At 46.1% G+C, this 19,225-nt stretch overlaps 3 protein-coding genes across 4 annotated transcripts in view; 2 read left to right on the forward strand and 1 right to left on the reverse strand.

The window, feature by feature from the left end:
- The window catches only part of ASPSCR1 (ASPSCR1 tether for SLC2A4, UBX domain containing), a 57,766-nt gene extending 55,455 nt beyond the window's left edge, over positions 1-2,311 (forward strand). For both annotated transcript variants that reach the window (XM_067308647.1, XM_067308648.1), the window contains one exon: positions 1,157-2,311. In XM_067308647.1, the coding sequence (XP_067164748.1) occupies positions 1,157-1,170 (14 nt within the window). In that variant the 3' untranslated portion in view covers positions 1,171-2,311. The remainder of the gene's footprint in view (positions 1-1,156) is intronic.
- A 2,640-nt stretch (positions 2,312-4,951) lies between these two features.
- On the reverse strand, positions 4,952-6,598 carry CENPX (centromere protein X). The gene is made up of 5 exons (XM_067308652.1): positions 6,500-6,598; positions 6,375-6,426; positions 6,243-6,296; positions 5,856-5,944; positions 4,952-5,664 (listed from the first exon to the last, which is right to left on the reverse strand). The coding sequence occupies exons 1-5, from the start codon at positions 6,536-6,538 to the stop codon at positions 5,650-5,652; spliced, it is 249 nt and encodes an 82-aa protein (XP_067164753.1). The 5' UTR covers positions 6,539-6,598; the 3' UTR covers positions 4,952-5,649.
- A 102-nt stretch (positions 6,599-6,700) lies between these two features.
- Positions 6,701-18,818, forward strand: LRRC45 (leucine rich repeat containing 45). The gene is made up of 17 exons (XM_067308646.1): positions 6,701-6,948; positions 8,114-8,175; positions 8,932-9,002; positions 9,333-9,511; positions 10,247-10,375; positions 10,974-11,086; positions 11,641-11,699; positions 11,817-11,894; positions 12,847-12,982; positions 13,294-13,371; positions 13,549-13,660; positions 13,836-13,906; positions 14,809-14,901; positions 15,498-15,590; positions 16,553-16,726; positions 16,818-16,965; positions 17,390-18,818. Exons 1-17 carry the CDS (start codon positions 6,717-6,719, stop codon positions 17,584-17,586), a joined length of 2,025 nt encoding a protein of 674 aa, XP_067164747.1. The 5' UTR covers positions 6,701-6,716; the 3' UTR covers positions 17,587-18,818.
- The last annotated feature ends 407 nt before the right edge of the window (positions 18,819-19,225 follow it).

Here is a 19,225-nt window from a genome sequence, read left to right on the forward strand (position 1 = left end):
AACACTTATCAATCACAAATCAGTTTGTGACTTGAAACTCATCCTTAATTGGAAAAGTATCTGAATACTGGTTCTGTGCAGTGTTGAGTCTGATATCTAATCCATATGTTTGAAATCATTTAATGTTCTGGGGGTCTTAATTATGCCAGTGTAGTTCAAATACTAACAGGCCTGATGCCCTACCTATGAAGGGCCCCTGTCATCTGTTAAACCTCGTCAGTTTTTTTGTTTGTTTGTTTGTTTTGCTGGTGTAGTCTGTGTTAGTATTTTCCTTTCCCTTGATTTTTGAGTTGATCTTGTTATTTTTAATCTTTACTGCAAAACAGTAGTAATTTTCCATAGTTAAGATTGCAACCAAGTTTCCATTATGAATTTGTTCTTGGTTTATCTTCATCAGAAAACTGCAGCCTTGTTTTCAATCTCAAAACCAATAGTTGATATACATTCTTACGTGAGAACTTGCACAAAATATGAAGCAACTAGAAAAAGGATTCCAGAATTGAATAGTTGTCAGTATTCACTTTTTGATGCAGTGGTAAAGAATAAAAAAGCTAAATCAACCCCCTAAACAGCAGTAGTAGGAAGTATTATCTGGAATTTCATGGCTAACAAATGTTAACCTCTTGAATGAGAATTGTAATATTTGATTCTTGGAAGACACTGTGGGGCCATCAGCTCCAGCAAGTGTAGCATAAGGTGTGAAATGATTGCTGGAATGCTGCAGTCGGTGGGTTGGTCTGTTTCCCTGCTGTGACTGATCTGCTTAGACTAGCTCTGGAATACTGATGCAGATCATGTGGGAAACAGTAAAGGCAGTACATTTGAAGCATTCCACTTATGAGTAGAGAACTTTCTTTCTCCAGTGAAGAGTATTTGGATGAAGTACCAAAAAAAATTCTTACCTACCCAGTTGGCTTACCCATGAATAGCTCATATGAAAGGTTAATAGCATGCCTCTGTATGATGAAGTTCCCTGCTCTGAAAGTTGTGTTGCATTCGCCATTCCATCTCACTAAGAACTACTCCTAGATGCTACCTAACTCTTGCCTAACCATAGTGGTGTATAGGACCCTCAGCAAAGAGATTGTTATTTAGAAACTGTGTAGTGCAGATTATATGTTTTAAGTGTTCTAATGCTCTTACGTTTGTGTTGTAGGTGGGAAGAGATGAAACATTCTCGTCTGCTGGATTAGTGTAGCAGTCAGCTGTGCTTCTTTCCTGATGAAATACTTCAGAATTTGTAAGAAACTGTTGGTGGCCCTGGAAAGACCTAATCTATATGAACATGAGTTATAAATAGAAAATTGTTATTTGAACTGCCAATTTTACCTTTTGAAAGAGTGGAAGGCCTGCCTTGTGGTCCTCCTGGCTACATAAGCAGGGTCAGAGGTTAAAGTTAAGATTTCTTGCATGCAGATAATATGAATAGAGAATTGAGGGGAAATATTTCCTAGTTATTTTCCGTCAAGGACTTTGCTTCTTTCCATATTTTGAAATTCAAATCTTCCCAGTTCTACCTTCAGAGATAACTTGAGAAAGTCTAGCTGCCTGAATTCTAGCAACAATATACAATTTGATTCAGTTTTACCTGTAGTTAAGTGCTGCCTAGAACAAGAGTTCTCTTTGCTTTTTGCTGGTTGAGGTTAGTGCTCCTGTAATTCTGGGCATAGATTGCTGGAAGGTGGGTGAAGAAGGCGCATTTAGGTCATTCATAACAGTTTAAGTAGGCTTTTCCTGTGAACCTCTTGGTTTGCTGCATTTATCTGTTTTCAATTGACAATCTTGTTAACAAAGAACACAGGTACCTGTTAACAGAATGCATGTGGAGTTTTTTATGCCTCAAGCTCTGTGTTTTGTTTTCATTACACATAATTAACATCATTAATTACTGTTCTAATGAGTAAAAAACATCCCATGAAAGGGTCTCTTCGTGTGACCTTCCATCTTACTGACTTCTTCTGTGATCTGAGTGTTTCCACAGCAGAGTAGCAGTTTTCTGCAGTGCAATTAGTGTAGGGAGGGGAGCACTAGTCCAGATCTTTGTCTCTTGAGATGTATGGAGATAAATGTTATTGTTTAGAACTGTGTCTACCCTGGAGATGAGCTCTATAGTGCCACAGTGGCTGTGGTGCTGTATTTTATTTGAAGTCTCCTCCAGGAATCAGTGATTCATATTGGACAGTTAGGGTTCCATGTTATGGTAATAAGACTTAGAATTTGTTTTCAGTTTTCCCTGTGTAGACACTTATTCCCTAAACTATGTGTGCACCTGCACAATTTATAGATGTAATAAAGCAGAGTGGCCATAGGAGGCCTTTTTGTTGGTCTCTTTGATAATGCATTTCTTCCCCAATGCTATTTCTCTGTCAGTTCACAGGAACCTGCTCCCTGTTCATTGGGCCTGTCATGCCTTATTCCCTCCCCCCATTTTTTTCAACAAAGTAAAATGGAGCTTTGTACCATCTGAATGAACTTCAAAGTGGCTAGAAAGGGCACTCAGGGTTCCTGGCACTTGTCATTGTCTTGCAGCCTGGCCAGCATTTCCCTTCAGGTCTAATTACTTCCAAATGTTCCCAGATGCTTTGAAGAAACTCAGAGGGAGGGGGAGGCATGAAAGAAAGGTGGAAGAAGAAGAAAAAGGAAACTCAAACTCAAAGTGGAGGGAGCAGAATGCTGTAGCAAAAAAAGATGATTGATTTCTTATATGACACCCAAACATGGACGGGGAATGTGTGCGGGCACTGGCAGCAGAGAATGCAAGAGCACTGTGTACAGCTGCTGCTCTAAATAATCCTTTCTACGGAAAGCAAGCCTTCCTGGAACGTGACAGACTGTCTATGAAAGACATACTACAGCAAAATGAAGAAGATTAAAGTAATGCTTAAAGCTTATTACTTCAGTGGATTAGGTGTGGGCTAAGCCTGCCCTCCAGGGTACTATCTGCATCTTGGTTCAGGTGCTATGTCAGGCTTATTCATCTCAGGGAAGCCAGAGGTAGACTGTGGTTAGGGCTGCTTTGCTGAATTTGTGCAGGATATATTTGTGGCCAACAAATAGCCAGAGCTGATGATAGGTGATTATATACTCATGCTAGTGCTGCTTGATGTACTGGGTTGGAATAAAAAGAAGTTGTCTGGTTGGTAGGAAGTTGTTCTACACCTTCAGACTTATTAGTCTTGTTCTTTGAAGACCTCAGGCAACATCAAATACTACTGATTGGAATCAGAATAGCTAAGCCAACAGTGGTGATAGAGAACTAGCACCATAACTACCTGCAAGGACCTGGTATGGGCAAATGGAAGGAAAAATTTAGGGACACAAATAACAACATTATTACTGGAGCAGTTTCATGTGTTAAGTACAGGGCTGAGGACAAGGAGACTAACGTCTGGTCCATCAGGACCTAATTGCTGCTCACAGAAGCAGTTAGGTATGACTTCACCCAGCAGAGAGAAACTAATAAATTTTGGCACAGTTTCTTTTTAGCTGTGGCTGGATATGAGCAGCAGCTGCAGGAACAATGTTGGGTTTAACTGGATCCCCAGATTGAACTTTCTAATGATTTTAAAATCAAGATACAACTGGTTTCTCCAATTATACTCTAATGGGCTGTGCCAGTGGGATGTTTCTGGTGAAGAGGTAACATTTTGCCTCTGACTTCTGCAGCCAAATTCATACTGCTGTGTGCTTTACTTAACTTGGTTCTGCCCAAGCATGTCCCTTGTGTAACATCATCATGCATCAAACCCACTGTAAGCTACTCCTGTTTCAGTAGGATGGAAAACTGGTACCTTTGACAGCTACACCAGAGGTCTTATTCCCCTTCCTCTATGCAAAGAAGAGTTAGTTTTAGCTGCTGCTGTTAAAATAGCACCCTACCGCTAACACTTACATCTGCAATCACTTTCAGGCAAGAAAGCTGGTGTATGGACCAAGTATGTCAGGGAAGTGAACTCATGCCTTTTTAGGGCGGCAGCTTTGACTGATCTGTGTGTCATTAGGAGACAGAATTGGGGGGGGAAAATTTGAAATCTGGATAAGGCAAGGAAGTAGTGGATTCTTTGAAGAGAGAGGCAAGATGCCCTGATACTTAAAACTGCAGGCTCCTCACTAAGGAAGCTGCTAGAAGGCTTCCTACCCTGCCACTGAACTATACACACAGATATGTGATAAGCTGGATTTGCTTCAATCTTACTTCTGCTAGAGTAGCTGAACTCATCCCTTTGGTTGTAGCTGGGCATTCAAAGATAGTATTACCTATATTTTTTGCTACTGCCTATTATACCAGTATGGTTGTGGGGCTGAATGCTGAACTGGATCTGTTCTTTCATTGATTTTGTTGTACAGCTACACAAACAGTTATCTTGGCAAACAGGCTGCAGTGTAGAGGGATGGGGGGACTGCTTAAGCTGGTACTGTCACCAAAAAGAATGTGCATTAAATTGTGGTTTTAGTTGAAGTTTCCAAGTGGCTGATGCCCTGACTAAGGACCTCGATAGCTCTTGGCGGAAAGAGTACAGTGACCTACTGAGCCTTTGCCTACTACAGTTGTCAATTGGGGAAGAAAAAAAAAAGCTATTATTAATCATAAAGGCTTCAAATAGCCAGCAACAGACAACATGCAGTCTTTAAGACACACTGGTGTCAGCTGCTTTTCCTGTAGCAAGCTGTGTATTTCCTAACAAAGCCAGTTCAGTTGTGTGGTTCCTGCCTACATGTGTAAAGTTTCTTATTTCACAGTTCCCCCACCCTGCTGGCTGAGGGGCCAGCCAGTCCCATGATGTGGGATTCTCACACATGCTGTTTGTTATTCTGTCCTTTTTCCTTTCGTCCTACAAAGATTTAGAAAAGAGTGTGTGTGTGTGTGTGTGTGTGTGTGGAAACTGTGCAAGTCTTTGAAGCAACTTGACTTTCGATGATTAATTGCAGCAAAGAGCCTGCACAAGGGAAGGAGACTTGGCTTTGATTTATTGATGTTTCTTTGTGAGAACAAATTTATAGCAGAGGGAAGCAGCTTCTAAGGAGAATATCAAATAGTTAAAAGGTTCCAAACATTCTTTGATGTCACAGCCCTGAAGAAATACTGGAAGGTACTGAGGAACAGACACTGTTTATTTATAAAATAAAGATCAGATACCTGCTTTTGGCAAGAGCCTGTAACTGAGCTTCTGTTAACAAACCATTCATTAGACAGGCTTGGAGCTGGACCTAAAGTTTCTGCCACAGTTGCCTGCTGAGGTGATGAGAGCCTGCAGTTAGAATGACATTTCTAGCCATTAGGTCTTGCCTTGCAACTCAGTGAAGCAGCACCTGTTTCTCACATAAGCTGAGAAAGTAACAGCACCTTACCCATGCTGTGGAGTACAAGCTACTGTTGCAGGAATAAGGCAGCAAGATGGAAACCTGTTACACAGTCTACCAAAACAAATGTGGCAGCCTCCTCTCAAAAATAGCATCTGACAGTGTAGTTGCCTAGGGCTTTGTCATGCTTGGTAAAGGAGACAGGAAACAGAAACAATATGGCAGAGAAAGAAGAAAGTGATGCTGCTGTTCTAAGAGCTAAACTCTGAGGATAACAATCCAGATGTTCACTGTCAGATCAGGGTCTTCTGCTAGCAGCTGGCATGTCACATTTGCTTCATTGAGTCTCTAGAAGTCTAGAAGCTGTAAGAAGAGAGCAGCAGCTGCTTTAGTTTCCAAAGGGAGCCAGCCAGTCAACACATCTGCTGGGTCCCCAGCAGCCCCATAAGGATATTATTGACTAGCCAAACATCTCCCAAAGGGAAGGGGATTAAGCTGCTTCAGTCCACATCCTTATCCTGTTAACTGGAGAATCTGAACTGTATTTTACATACCAGCTGTGGCAGCACTTTCTCCACATGTTCGATATCCACTTTCTCCAGGTCCTCTGCCTGAGCCTGCCGTGCTGCTCGTGCGGCTGCTTCTGTAATGCAATTGAAAGTGTTACAGGTGGTCACGATGAGGTGTCAGTGTCTGGGTTTCTGGGAGGAAGGCACGATCCCATGAGATAAAAACGTCCCGCTCTCTGGAGGCGGCAGTGCAGCAGCGCTACGCCCAGTGCCGGCATCCTCGGAGCGCACAGAGGGGTCGCGGCTCGGCCCAGGAGAGAATCCAGCGGCTCCTCCTCCCCACCGGCTCGTGCTGCCCGCAGTGGGGCCGGCACGCCAGCCCACGCCGGCTCCCTTCCGCGGCGGAGGGCCCGGCGCGGCGGGCAGGCTCACCGCGGACAAACACCTTCAGCATCTCAGCCGTCAGCAGCAGCGCGTCGCCGTTCACTGCAACGACAAAGCTCTCATGGAGGAGGGGCGCGGCGGGGCCCGGCCCGGCCCGGCCCGCTGCCACCGCCCCGCTACCTCGGGTCCGCCCGTCCCGGAAGTGCAGGCGGAGCAGCCGGTCCACGGTCTCCTGCAGGGAAAGAGCAGTGAGTGGGTGCGGGGGGCCGGGACCCCCCCCCCGGCCCGGCCGGGCCCGGCCGCACCTTCCTGAAGCCGCCGGCGCGCCCGTCCCGCTCTTCCATGGCGCCTTCCCGCCGCGCTCCTCCCCGGAAGTGCGGGCGCGGGGCACGCCGGGAGCTGTAGTTCGAGGCGGGGGCGGTGCTGCGGCGGGAAGACGCTGCTAGGCGCAGCCGCCTCGCCGCGCGGCCTGGGGCCGTGTCCCTTCCGGGGGGAGGAGGGGCGGGCCTTCCCGGCGCGGCCATGGAGGAGTTCCGACGGGCCTACGCGCGGCTCTGCGAGGAGGGCGGCGCGGCGCCGCAGGAGACCGTGCTGCGGCGGCTGCGGGAGCCCGGCGCGGTGCCGGGGCGCGGCCGCTTGGACCTGGGGGCGCAGAGCCTCTCGCTGGAGACGTGCGGCGCGCTGGGGCGGCTGCTGCCCGGCGCCGCGCCCTTCGCCGAGGTGGCGCTCGGCGACTGCGCGCTCAGCGAGGAAGGTGGGCGCGCGGCGGGGCCTCGCGGGCCGCCCGCTCCGGGGCCCGGTGGGCGCCGGGGTCCCCCGCGCCGCGGCCTCCCGGGCCGTTGTGGCCGTGCTCTGTCTCCTCAGCCGGAGCCGTGCGTGCGGCGCGGGGTTCGCACCTCGCAGGCCTGGCCCCGCTCTCGCTAGGCTGTTTCAAGGCTCATTCACATGCACCTGGCCTTAATCCCTGCTCATCCTCCTCACAGCTCCTCACCCTGCTTAGGAGACCCGTGAATACGAGGCGAAAAAACCTCTCTACAGTGAATGCGATAGGGAGGTACTTTCACGTCTGAAACTTCAGCGTGCTCAGTCACTGCTGTCCCGCTCTCTGCCCCGATGGGTGCACGCAGGCCCTCCGGGCAGAATTTGACCAAGAAGGTGTGATGGAGACCTGATCGCAGTCAGGCTGCAGGCAACAAGGGAACAGTATCACAGCCTTTGAGGTAGTAGAGGCCTGATAGCAATAAAAAATATAACTGTTGATCCTCAGGAATCATCTGCTAGCAAAGACAGACTGGAGAAGAAATACTCCTCATTTCAATCAAATGAATTTGTCTGATCTTGACTAGACAGTGAGACAACAGCACAGTTTGTAGCTGGTCATGAACCCCTTTGCTGCCAGAGGTGTTTTCCTTCTGCTTTCAAGGGCATGTTGACTGTTTGTGCAGTCATAACCAGAAGGAGTTGGTGGTGGCTGCTGGTGGCTGCTGTTACAGGCTGTGAGAATTAGAATGATAATCTGCTAATTCTAATTGCTAGATCATTAATTACAGCATGCATTGGATCAGGATTCTGTAGGACATAGTAGGGTGATCCTCTGTTCAGTCCCTGCTGTATGGACAGAGATTAAGTAAACCAGTGAGCATCTTGTCTATGTGGTCTGTCTGGACCTGGGCTGTTTTCATGGCTCTGTTAAGAAGGTATGTAGGATAAGATCTAGTCTCCTCTTTTTCTAGGAATATATAATCTCCACCCCTGAGGGTTCAGACTTGCACTTTCCAGCAGCACTGGCTGTTCATTAAGTGAGATGCTTTGTCATAGCCATATCTCCTGAGCTGGTTGGTTGAAATTACACCTTTCCCTCCCGCTCAGTGAGAAGATTACCTGTGTGAGGTAAACAGCTTTCTTTTTTTTCTATCCAGGTGTCAAACTTCTGTTGCATGGGCTTTGCTCCAACACCACAGTCAAATCTTTGGATTTGAAGGTGAGTTAGAGTAAGCTTAAGACAAAACGAAGGAGGGAAGGGAATAGCACAAGTTTAATGGGAGTTAGGAATAGAAAATCCTGGTGCAGGATTATTCTGCAGCATGTGTAAATGTCCTGTAAATTTCTTGTCAGATGCTGCTTGGTCAGATAAGGCATATGTAGGCTTTTCTTTGAGTTTCTCTATTAATCACTGACTTACTAGTTGCTTGACTCACTCTTCTGTAGAGTTCATTGAGTTTGCCAGTATCTTTCCGCTAGCCTGGGGCTTGGAACTAAGCATGCACTTCCATATGTGGTGATCACTTTGCTGTGAGAGGGCCTTTCTAATGTGTATTCCTGTAGGACATAGCTGTTCCTTTGTATCTACAGTAATAAACTGTATCGGACCTTTCTTTCTCATCTGCATTGGTGTTAGCCAAGGCCCTCTTAATGGTTCTGCTCATCTAGAATCAGCATTTTCTATCCTGTCATGGGCCATGCTGATCCTTTGCTGTCCTGTGATTTTTGTGAGCCCAGTCAAATGTTCTTAGTCATGATGTCTCATAAGACTAATGGTGTATGTATCCACTATTCCTCCACGGAGATTTTGCTTTCTGGAAAGTTCATTGACATGTGAAACAAATGCTTCATGGTTCAGACCATCTTTGATGGGCAGAAATCAGCATTACAGCTGAACTACACCTGGTGCTGTTTGATGTGCTAGCTGGATTGGGACAGGGCATAACTCACTGATCACCCAGCACTTTTGTTTCAGGGAAATAACCTGCGAATCGTAGGAGCGGAGGCTTTGGGAAAACTTCTTAGGCAGAACAAATCCATCAGGAGGTAAAAAATTGCACCTACCTCTCTTTTTATTATTCCTGTTAGATGGAGCACAAAATTGGAAAGGGATGAGGGGTGAGGGTGTTTTTCCTTGGGCAGGAGGAATGTCAGGTAATGCCCTTTCTTGTGAGAGATGGGTCAGGTGAAGGAGTGAGAACTGGTGGCACCCTTTCTGAGGATGCAGGGCCTTAGCAGCACCCTTCTCTCTGAAACTGAGTCTCTGCTGGGGGAGCTGGGTATCTGGATAGGTACCGTATCCCATCCAGATATTATTCAGGCTTTAAAACTGCCAGGTTATAGAACAAACTCCAATCCTGTCTCATTTTTCCCTAGCTTAATCTTGGAATGGAACAGCCTGGGCATGTGGGAGGAGGGCTTCTCCTTTTTCTGCCAGGGACTGGGAGCAAACAGCTTTCTCCAGCGGCTAGATCTGCGCAATAACCAGATCAATCATCAAGGGGCAGGAGAGCTGGCCATGGCACTGAAACAAAATGCCAGCCTGCAGGAGCTAGGTAAGAGTGACTAATTTTGTCCACCCACAAACACGCACAAAAATGTACATATATGTTCAGGTTGATTGCAACCTGCCTTGATCTCTGCAAACTGCTCAGCATTGTCATTCCCATTTCCCAATCCCATTTCCCATTTTGCAGACTTTGTGCAGGGAACAGAGGTCACAGCCCTCTGGCCTTTGAGGGGTGGGAACTGTAACTGGCATCTCTGGAACCAAATCTGCAGATGAAGATTATGTGCTTGGAGCAGAACAGTTCTTAGTGGAGGAGGGAATGGGTTCATTCCCATTCATGAATCCTGTTGGCATGCCTCAAGCCAGGCTCTGAGACTTGCTTTGTCCTTAGTGAGGAATCTTGCCAGAATTTTCTCTGGGAAAATGTGGCTCTTGGTGTTGATTCTTTGTCATCCATGGGTTGTGGTTTTAGTGCTTTGTGGAAGGAGGGCTCACAAGGTGAAGATGTGAGGGGCATGACTTGCTCACCTGTCAAGCTGGGACAGCTTCCTGCACATAACTGCACTTAGGATTCATCCTCTCCATTCCTGCTTTGTCAGTCATTTTTCCCCCTCTCATTCATCTTGAAAGGGGACATGGCATTCATCTGTGTTTCTGCTGAGCCCTTCTGGGATTAGTTAGCCATGCCTGCAGATGTGTGAGGAGGATGATTTCTCCTGAGCCCTGTGTCTTTCAGCAGATGTTGAGTGACTACCAGGATGAAAGTTTGCTTTCTGTGTAGATTTGCGCTGGAATAATATTGGGCTTTTGGGTGGCCGAGCTTTGTTGGACTGCCTGCACAGCAACAAGACCCTGAAGAGGCTGGAGCTGGCTGGGAACAATGTTCCCAGTGACATCCTGAAGGCTGTGGGTAAGCAGTACTTGTTGCATGGGAAAGAATCAGTAACTCTCCTCCCACCTCAGCACTTGAGGGACATTGAGCACTTACTGCTCCAAAAGGGTGCCATCCCTCTTTGGCTCCCTATCTCAACAGCATACACACAGTGCTGCCCTGCACAGCTTCCTCTTGTCCTGTAATGAGGGCTGGTTAGGAGATGTCACTTTTACCAGCAAGAGGAAGAAATAATTTGGACTGAATTAAAGGCTGCTATGCCATGTGAACATGGAAGACCTTGGGGCTCTAGTTTGCCTCTGAGTAGCCAATGGTCAGTTTAGATTTGGTTAATGTAGCATGTCCTTTGTTGTCGTCCTACTTGTAGTGGAGCCGAACAGTTCTCATGTAGCTGGGGTGTTGATTACTCAATGTATGCTGCTCTCTTTGGTTCCCCTCCATTATGTCCTTAAGGTGAGAGTGGTCTCTGTACACAGGCCAGTCAGAGAGGCTACTATCCTGGTGCTTCTGATAGCCAGGTGTCATTCTGTCTCCTATAGCACTGTCTCCTATAGCAATACTTGCTATTCTGTTGCTATAGAAACATATGCATGCTCTCCTGCTCTCTCTGCATCAGAACAAGCCTTGGATCACAACCAAGACCGTCAGACAATTCTCAGTGAGACCCGCAGTCGAACCCATGTGCTCAGCAAGGAGGTTCTGAGTCTGAAGAATGAGAAGGCCAAGCAGGTCAGCAATCTCCTCATATGTTGACAGTTCAAGTAGTACAGCTGGAATCCTATGCTATCTGCTGGTGTCCTCATGAACCACTCAGTGACAGGACTGTTGTGCACCTGAATTTGCATGTGCATCTTTCAGAAGGCACTCGGCATTATTTAGTATATTGGGTCCTTCCTCTGAGCTAGGTTGCCCAGGAATCAAATCCATGACACGTTATGGAGATATGTCCTGCTGAGCATATTCATTCTGGATTCTGCATGAGTTTGGTGATTATTTACCCACATTCATGCTTCCACCACTTCTTTTGCAACTGTTCTGATGTTTTCCAAGTGATAAAGCTATAAATATGAGTCTGTTTTACTTCTGACACCTAATGGTGTGGAGTCCCTGTGGTTGATGACCTTAATCAGACTTGTAGTGAACCTGTTTAGCCTCCAGTTCAGTTTCTTTCACAGGAGTGTCTTGACCTGTTTTCAGCTGTCCTTAGGAAGATAAAGATGAAAAATGTAAATACTTCAAGATGATGCTGTTCATTTTCTCACTGATGTTTGTCCTGTTCACAGTTCTTGGATTTGATGGATACCATAGACAAACAGAAAGAAGAAATAGCCAGGAGCAGCAGGTGAGTTGAATTTCTGGTCACTTTCTGCTCTTTGGTAGCAGGATTGGGCCCTCTCCATCTACAAGCAGAATATTAGCCCCTTTTTTTTCTTTTTTTTTTTGTCTTTCCCAAATGCAGGATGTCTGCAGCACGAGTCAGTCAGCTGCAGGAAGCACTGGATGAGCAGCACTCTATTATGAATTCACTGAAAGCTAAGTATGGAGGGGGAAAACTCTAGCCTTCTCACTGTTCTGTGCTATAGGCAGCGCTGAGCTGAGCTATTAAAAAATGGAATAATATTGTAGAGGGGCTGTCTTAGTATTTCACTTAGTTCTGCAGTAATGTCCAGAAGCTGTGGTCAGATCAGGCCTTTGGCTTTTCCACAGTAAACATTTTGCCTGTTCTTAAATAAAAATTGAGTGCATTGGTGTAAGAGTATGTGAATGATAGAGGGTGAAGAGAGAAAAAGAATTGTGGGGGTGGGCTGCAGGCATGTTCCTTCCACAATTTGCAACCTGGAAAGAGTCTATTGTGGTCACCTGTTTTGCCTGCCAGTTGGCAGTATCCTCTGAGGACCACTGCAGATAAGAAGAAACCTGACCAGTAAGATTCTGTGTTTAGAAACAGTGAGCTGGAACTGCCCCAAAGTAGTGCTAGACTGTGTTGAGCCATGTGCATATGGCTGTGGCTGGACTTCAAACACTGGCAAGCCTGGTTAGTTCAATTCTGTCAACTCAAAGTAGTTTCTTTGTGCCATGCTTCAGTGTGGATGTATCCCTCATGTAGAGAGTAAGCAAGTCACTTCTGATACCTGTGTTTAAAATTCTATCCCTAATTTTAAATAACTTTGCAGTGGTATAACATAACCAGCTTTGTTCTCCTGTGAAAGCGGGCAAATCCTGGAGGGGTCCAGGCAGAGAAAACAGCACAGGGAAAATAGGATGAGACAACAGGGCACCAAGCTCTGAAAAGTCCCAGGTCACTGTTTGCAGAGGCTGCTGGGTCCAAAGGTTGTCGAGTTCCTTTTCCCAGAGGAAAATACATCTTTTAGCCATCCTGGTTTAATCCACTGCCAAATGTGTGTTAATGTCTTGTACCATGTGGTGTGGAGAACTCATTGGAAGTGTCCCTCTGAAAAGAACTCTCTGGAAAGTGTCTCTCTGTGTAGGCTGCAGATGACTGAGGCTGCCCTGGCTCTGTCTGAGCAGAAGGTGCACAACTTGGGAGAGCTACTCAGTGCCATGAAACAGGAACAAACTAGCATGGCTGAGCGCCATCTTAAGGAGCTCCAGCAGCAAAAACAGGTGGGCTGGATAAGTCCTGGTTAGGTTTGAGAGTTGAGTTCCAAGTCATATCATACCTTTTTTTTGTGGATTTGGAGGATGCTGGGTGGGATAGCCAAGCATGATTTTTACCAGTAGTGGGTTAACCATGGCTGGCATGACAAAAATTCTTGTGTAAATTAGGTAGGTGAGCATTAAGCGTGGAGAGAAGCCATGGTGTTTGTGGCTTGGGTCGGATTTAGTTGGGTGTGGTGTTGGATGGGGTAGGTTGGCAGTACAGGAACTCAGGTGAGTGAGTGACAGGTTATTCTCAGTTTTGGTTCTGTTTGCAGGAAGGTGCTGATAGGGAGGGCAAGCTTTTCCGGGAGTTGTCTGCTGCCAGTGAGAAGAACCTGCTTCTAAGAAACCAGGTAGGAAAGCAAGCCCAAGGCTGAGAGGTGGGACTTGGGCACTAATTGCCTTTGCTTTCTCTATGTCTTCCGCTTTGACCCCTGTTTGTGTCTCTGCTGATTGTTCTGTATAGCCAACTTGGTCTGCTAATAGGAGAAACTCAGATTTTCTCTTTTCTGGTGGTAACTTCCTTGTAGGTGGATGAGTTGGAGAAGAAGTGCAAAGTCCAACAGGATCAGCTCTTCCAGGTAAAACAAGACTTGACCAACACAACAGCAGAGTTGAAGCTTCGGGCTGTGCAGGCTGAGGGTGAGTGGAGGAGCAGCGACAGCTCTTGGGCGCCTGTGGGGTGGGGTTACTGTCCATGAGTCAATGGTGAGAGACAGCCAAAGAGAAAGGGTGGAAAGGTTTGTGATCCAATATAGCCTATGTAACAGAAATGCTTGGGAAGACTAGTTGTGATCTGTCTGTCTTTAATCTGCAGAACGCTTAGAAGTGGAGAAGAGAAGATTTAAACAAAGCCTTGAAGACATGGAATCCCTTCGGTTAAAAGAGGTAAGAATGGGGTTTCTGGAGCCTCTTGAGGTTAGCTTCTTTTTGGCCCTGAGATACGGAAACCTTCGTTTATTCTCTGGAGGCCATTCTTTGCTGTCAGATGTTCTTAGAAAGTTTTAAAATTGGTAGGCTCAGATTTAGTGTGGGAATAAAAGTCCATTTTTACAAGCAGAGCCTAGCTGAAAAGATCACAAGACGTTTTGCCAGCTAGCAAGACTTTGTAGCTTGCAAGAGCATGGGCAAAAGCAGTACGTGATCCCACCAAAGAGGCTTGTCCTTATGTCACTTTTGTTATACATAGTGGTAACTATGAATATGCAGTCTTGTCATGCTCACTGACATAAAAGATGCATTGCTGGAGCAAATGGAAAGATACATGATGTGTATGCCCCTTGTTAGGGGGCTCAGCTTGCTAGTACCTTCTCTGTGGTATATCAGGGGGATTCTGTCTGAATGTGGTTAGGGCAAGAGTCTGTGATCAACTTTGGAGTGTTTACTGAGGTGTGGAATCTCACAAAAATAAAATTAACTCAACAGATTTCTCTAAAGATTTGGAAATCTTGTCAGAAAAGACATTCACCAGGGAGATTTCAGCCACATTACAAATAGAAAATTAATCTCTTTCTGGTGTTTTGTGCCACTTGAAGATGAGGGCTCAAACTCTGTCTCTTTCCTCTTGGACTGGAAGGGATCTCTGTTTAAAGTTCCAGTTTCTAGAGGGCTGATTCTACCTATATTACAACTTCCTAGTGGAGCTCTGTGGGAGAGGTAAGAGAGTTTTTTTTGGTGGTAGCTGGGTCAACAAGAGAATGCTCTTTCTCATGCTGAATGGCCATATTATATTATGCCTAGAGATCCATGGTTTTCTGGCACTTGCTTAAATAGTTTCTGCTGTTTTGCAGGTGGATCATATGACACAGCACGTTGAGGCCAGTGAACGTTCTATGCAGGAAAGGATCCAGAGGCTGGAGGCCATCAGGATAGCTCTGGAAGAGGTGAGAGTGAATGCTCCAGGTGCCCTGGAATGGTCAGGTGGCAGTGGCAGAAGCAGGTTGTCAGTGTTTTAACAGGAGAACTATATGGATTATTCTGATGCCTACCTATGGAAAGACTTTTGTGTGCTGTGGGGAGGAACAGAAGACAGCAACTGGAGCATTCAGTTTCCTAGCTAAAAGTTGGACTTGTAGATTCTGTTCGACCAAAAATGAAGTTTCCATTGACCGTAGTTAAATTTTTATCGTGATTTGATTCTGCAGGTTTCCTATGTGGTCCATGTGGGTTGTGTAGCATGTTTCTCCTTATCTGTTCCTCTAGCTAGATCCAGTGCTGCCCTTTCCCATTCCCCGTCTTTGGAAAGCTTCACATATTACTTTCCTACCTGTAAATGAAACTTTCATTGAGTTTAGTAGGCAATCTCAAGGCGAGAAAATGTATGCAATTTGGGATTCTTCTCGCCTCACCCCTGCCCCTCAGTGAGAGAAACAGCTGTGTCACTTTGTAACCTGCAATTGGAAGCTGCTGCTGTTTTCTGGTCAGTGTTGCAGTGATGCAGCTTCACTATCTGGAATGATCTTTTATGTGTTTTTGGCAGGAGCTGAGCCAAGTCAAAGCAGCTGCACTTACTGAGCGAGGCCAGGCAGAGGAGGAGTTAATAAAAGTCCGGAATCAGGCACGATTGGAGGAGGTAAGGAGAACACCCATCTGTGGGCCCTGCCTCTGCAGGAAGGAGTGGATCTGGCTGTCCGGCTTACACATTGGTCTCAGGGAACTGATGAGTAACTCCCACCTCTGGATTTCACTGTCCTGCAAATAGCCTCGTTTCTGAAGGAAGAAGCTCTGAAAAGCCTGCTTTGAAAAGCCTGAATTGTCTCCAAAATCTAAGTGCTATCCTCACTTGCTCAGTGCTTTCCAGTAATAATAGAATTGACATGGATATTGTTGTAGCAGGTTTCATTTAAGCTGCCAACTTTTGAAGCTAGCAGTCAGGTGGATCCTTCTGTTTATCAGCAGCTTTCATGTGCTGCTTCTGTTTCTCTGGACTCAAAAGAATTTCCCCAGATGGCTATTGCTGCTGGATAAGAAATATCACTGTAGAATTGAACTTCATGGGAATGGCAGTAAAGTCAGCACCCTGGGAAAGAGAAAAGAGGATGAGGAAAATACATCAAGAGCTCTATTAGGATTCTTCCTCATATATAACATCACAAAAAAATGATATACAGGGTTACAAATACATACAAGCTGGCACGTGTCTGTGGTGGGACAGAGCAGTTGCTTAGCTGCATACAGCAGTGTTTCATAGCCATTCAGGATAGGGATAGGGAAATGAAGGTGTAGCATTAAGTGTAAACACTTGAGGTGGCATTGGTGCTTCTGCTGGACAAAGTGCCTCTGTTTTTTGGTGAGTGAGCTGGGCTTTGCAGCATCTCCATCAGAATGTTTTCCCTGGCAACAGAAAGCAGGTTAGATTCTCTCCTGAGTACAAGTGAGATGTTCTGTATCTCTTAGGGCTAAGCCTTTGCTTGTTCTTTGCTGCCAGTTGAGTCCACCAAGAGTGCACTGTGCTGTTGGGGACAAGAAGGAGAGAATCCTTTTGCAGGAATGGGAGGGGACAGATCTCTCTTCTTTTTCCTTTGTGTCTTACAGCAACAACGACTGGAACACCTGGAAGAGAAGCTGCGGCTGATGACCGAGTCACGGGATGAAGCTCAGAACTGTTGCCTTAAGCAAAAACAAGTGGTTGGTGAGGCCCAAGCCAAGGCCAATCAGTTGAGCCTGCATGCTGATGGACTCAGAAGGCGGGTAGAGGAACTTCAGCAGGTAATTTGGACTGGAGCAGAGATATGCTTATCACTGGAGCAGAGCAAATTGCTGATGTTTGGTTATTCATGGATTTGTGCTTGTGTGCCAGGACCTGAACAGTAAGGAACAGGAGAAGATGACAGAAGTGAATAAAGTAAAAGTGGAGTTACAGGAGCAGATTGGACACCTGCAGGCTGAACGCACAGCACAAGAAGGGCTTAGAGAGAAGATTGCAGCCCTGGAGAGACAGCTGAAAGGTGATGGATGTGGCAGGACTATACGTGGTTATCCTTTCATGCTTATCAAATGGTAGTGCTGGGCACTCTACGGTGGACCTGGGGCTGACTTATGCTTGTAGGTAGTGACAGCAGTGCTTCCTGCCTGTGCATACACCCATGAATTAATCCTGATATGCTTGCAGGGATTCTTATCCTCATTTTACAGAGGAGACCAAGACTCAGAATTTAACTGCCCCAATCTGCACAGCAAGTAAAATATCTAGATTTCCAGCACAATGAAGTGTAGCACTCTGTCTCATGCAGCTAAAGGCTCCTTGCAAATTGTCTCGTGTGCATGTCACTCATCCTGATTCCATTGCCCTTGGCTGTGCTACAGCATATTGTTCCTGTTTGTTCCAGGAATACCCCGATTTCCTGTAGTAATTCTGTTCTTCTTTCCTAGCCCTGTCAAGTAATCACCGAGAGGCACTACTGGACAAAGAAGGTGAAATCTCCATGCTGCTGGAGAAGCTGAGAATGAAAGAGGCTGAGATCTCCAGGATAAGGGAAGAAGAGGCCCAGCGAGCAAGCTTCTTGCAGAATGCCATCATGGCATACGTGCAGGGCTCCCCCTTGGGAGCCCTCAGTCCTAGGAAATGAGAGTATAACCTAAAGAATCCACATAGGATAAGCAACTCAGGTACAGCTTGTTCTTAAGTGGGAGAGTTTTGTCTGAGTGGGGTGGCATGAAGGATTGCAAACATAAGAAAATCCTCTCTTGCTCTTGAGAAATCCTGCTACTGACAGCATAAAGGACTAATGGAAGCAACCATCCAAGGCTGGGTTAGAGGCAGGTGGGTCTGAGTTCATGATGTGGAGCCTTTCCCCTGCACTGCTACAGCATTTGAAGCAGTTTCAATGTCCTTTTGTACAGTGCCAGTCTGTCAATGCACTTTGTCATTACTAGTGGTGCTGTGTGTTCCCTTGGGAAGTGGTCATTCTGAAGCACTTGTTCAGAAGCCAGGGCTGTTCACAATGAAATCTTGTAAATGACAGGCAGAAGTATTTTTTTATAGCTCCCTGTAGATGGGAGCCATTTACTTTCCTCTAAGCCATGTACATGGGGTCCAGAAGCTGCTGGAAACACTGGGTCTTAGCCACTTGCGCTTTTATACCCAATGCTACAGATGCAAGCAGCTGCTGACAAGGCTCTGGCAGTAGTGATGGGCAGCAGAGATGTGCTCATTACACACAGAAACAGCTATGCTGAGATGGACTGTGCAGTGGCTATCCATATCCTTTTGGGACAACTGAGTTTTGGCCATGATTCAAGCTTTTACAACATCAACTGACATTAAAACAGAGAGGGTCAGTTTCTGTTCTTCATCGCTGTGAACTGCAGCCCTTGGCTGGAATCCTTATGGTCAAAATACAGCAGGATTTTATTCCACTGTGACAAATAGTAAAACTGTCCTGCTGGCTTCTCAGGATCCTGGAACCGAGTGCCATTTTCTGGGCCTTGGGCTGGAGAGGTACGATAGTTCTGACCCACCACTGGGGAGATGCTCATCACAGCACAAAGGAAAGGTTGTTGCTTCCTTTTCCTGGCAACAGAAGTCCATAGAGTGACATGGAAAAGGGGGAGGGGATGTGAAGGGTCTGAACCAGAGAAAGAGGAGAACTCTATCAGGATTCCAATGTGAGAGCCTTCTCTTCCTTTCTCCACTGAGTCTGTGGTGGGGGGAAATGAACTTTTAATACATATTTTAAAAGGCAACTGAAAAATGAAGCTTTTCTTTCTGTGTGTGCTGCCTGCTTTGTGTTCATGATCTGTTTTAAATACTGGGTTTTGCACTGCTTTTTTAATAAAGAGCTTTTGCATTTTGCCATAACACTGGACAGTGAAAAGCTACATGAAGTGAATTAGCTATGTAAGTATACAGACTGAGGTTCTGAACCAATGTAAAAGCAAAGAAGCTGAGAGTTGTGCCTCAGTGACACTATTTGCAGTATTCTACTGTCACCCAGTGCAATAGTGCCTTCTCATTTTTAATTGATGGAGAGGAGAGAGCCTATGCTGATATGTAGGTAGTCTTTGGATCCTAGGCATCTCTGTAGACCAGCAGATGAGGGAAAAGAAAAGCCTGTTGCATAGAGACAGTCCCTCCACGTGAATATCTCTGTTCTTGGTAACATGGAAAAATTCAAAGGTTATCTTTATGTAGGATTCCTACTGCTGCATCTTTGCTTCTCAGCATGGTAGGATGAAACTTCTGCAGGGAGGTGGATGGTGAAATCT

The sequence above is a fragment of the Apteryx mantelli genome, chromosome 19 (genome assembly GCF_036417845.1).
Source record: "Apteryx mantelli isolate bAptMan1 chromosome 19, bAptMan1.hap1, whole genome shotgun sequence".
In the NCBI taxonomy this organism is placed as follows: Eukaryota; Metazoa; Chordata; class Aves; order Apterygiformes; family Apterygidae; genus Apteryx; species Apteryx mantelli.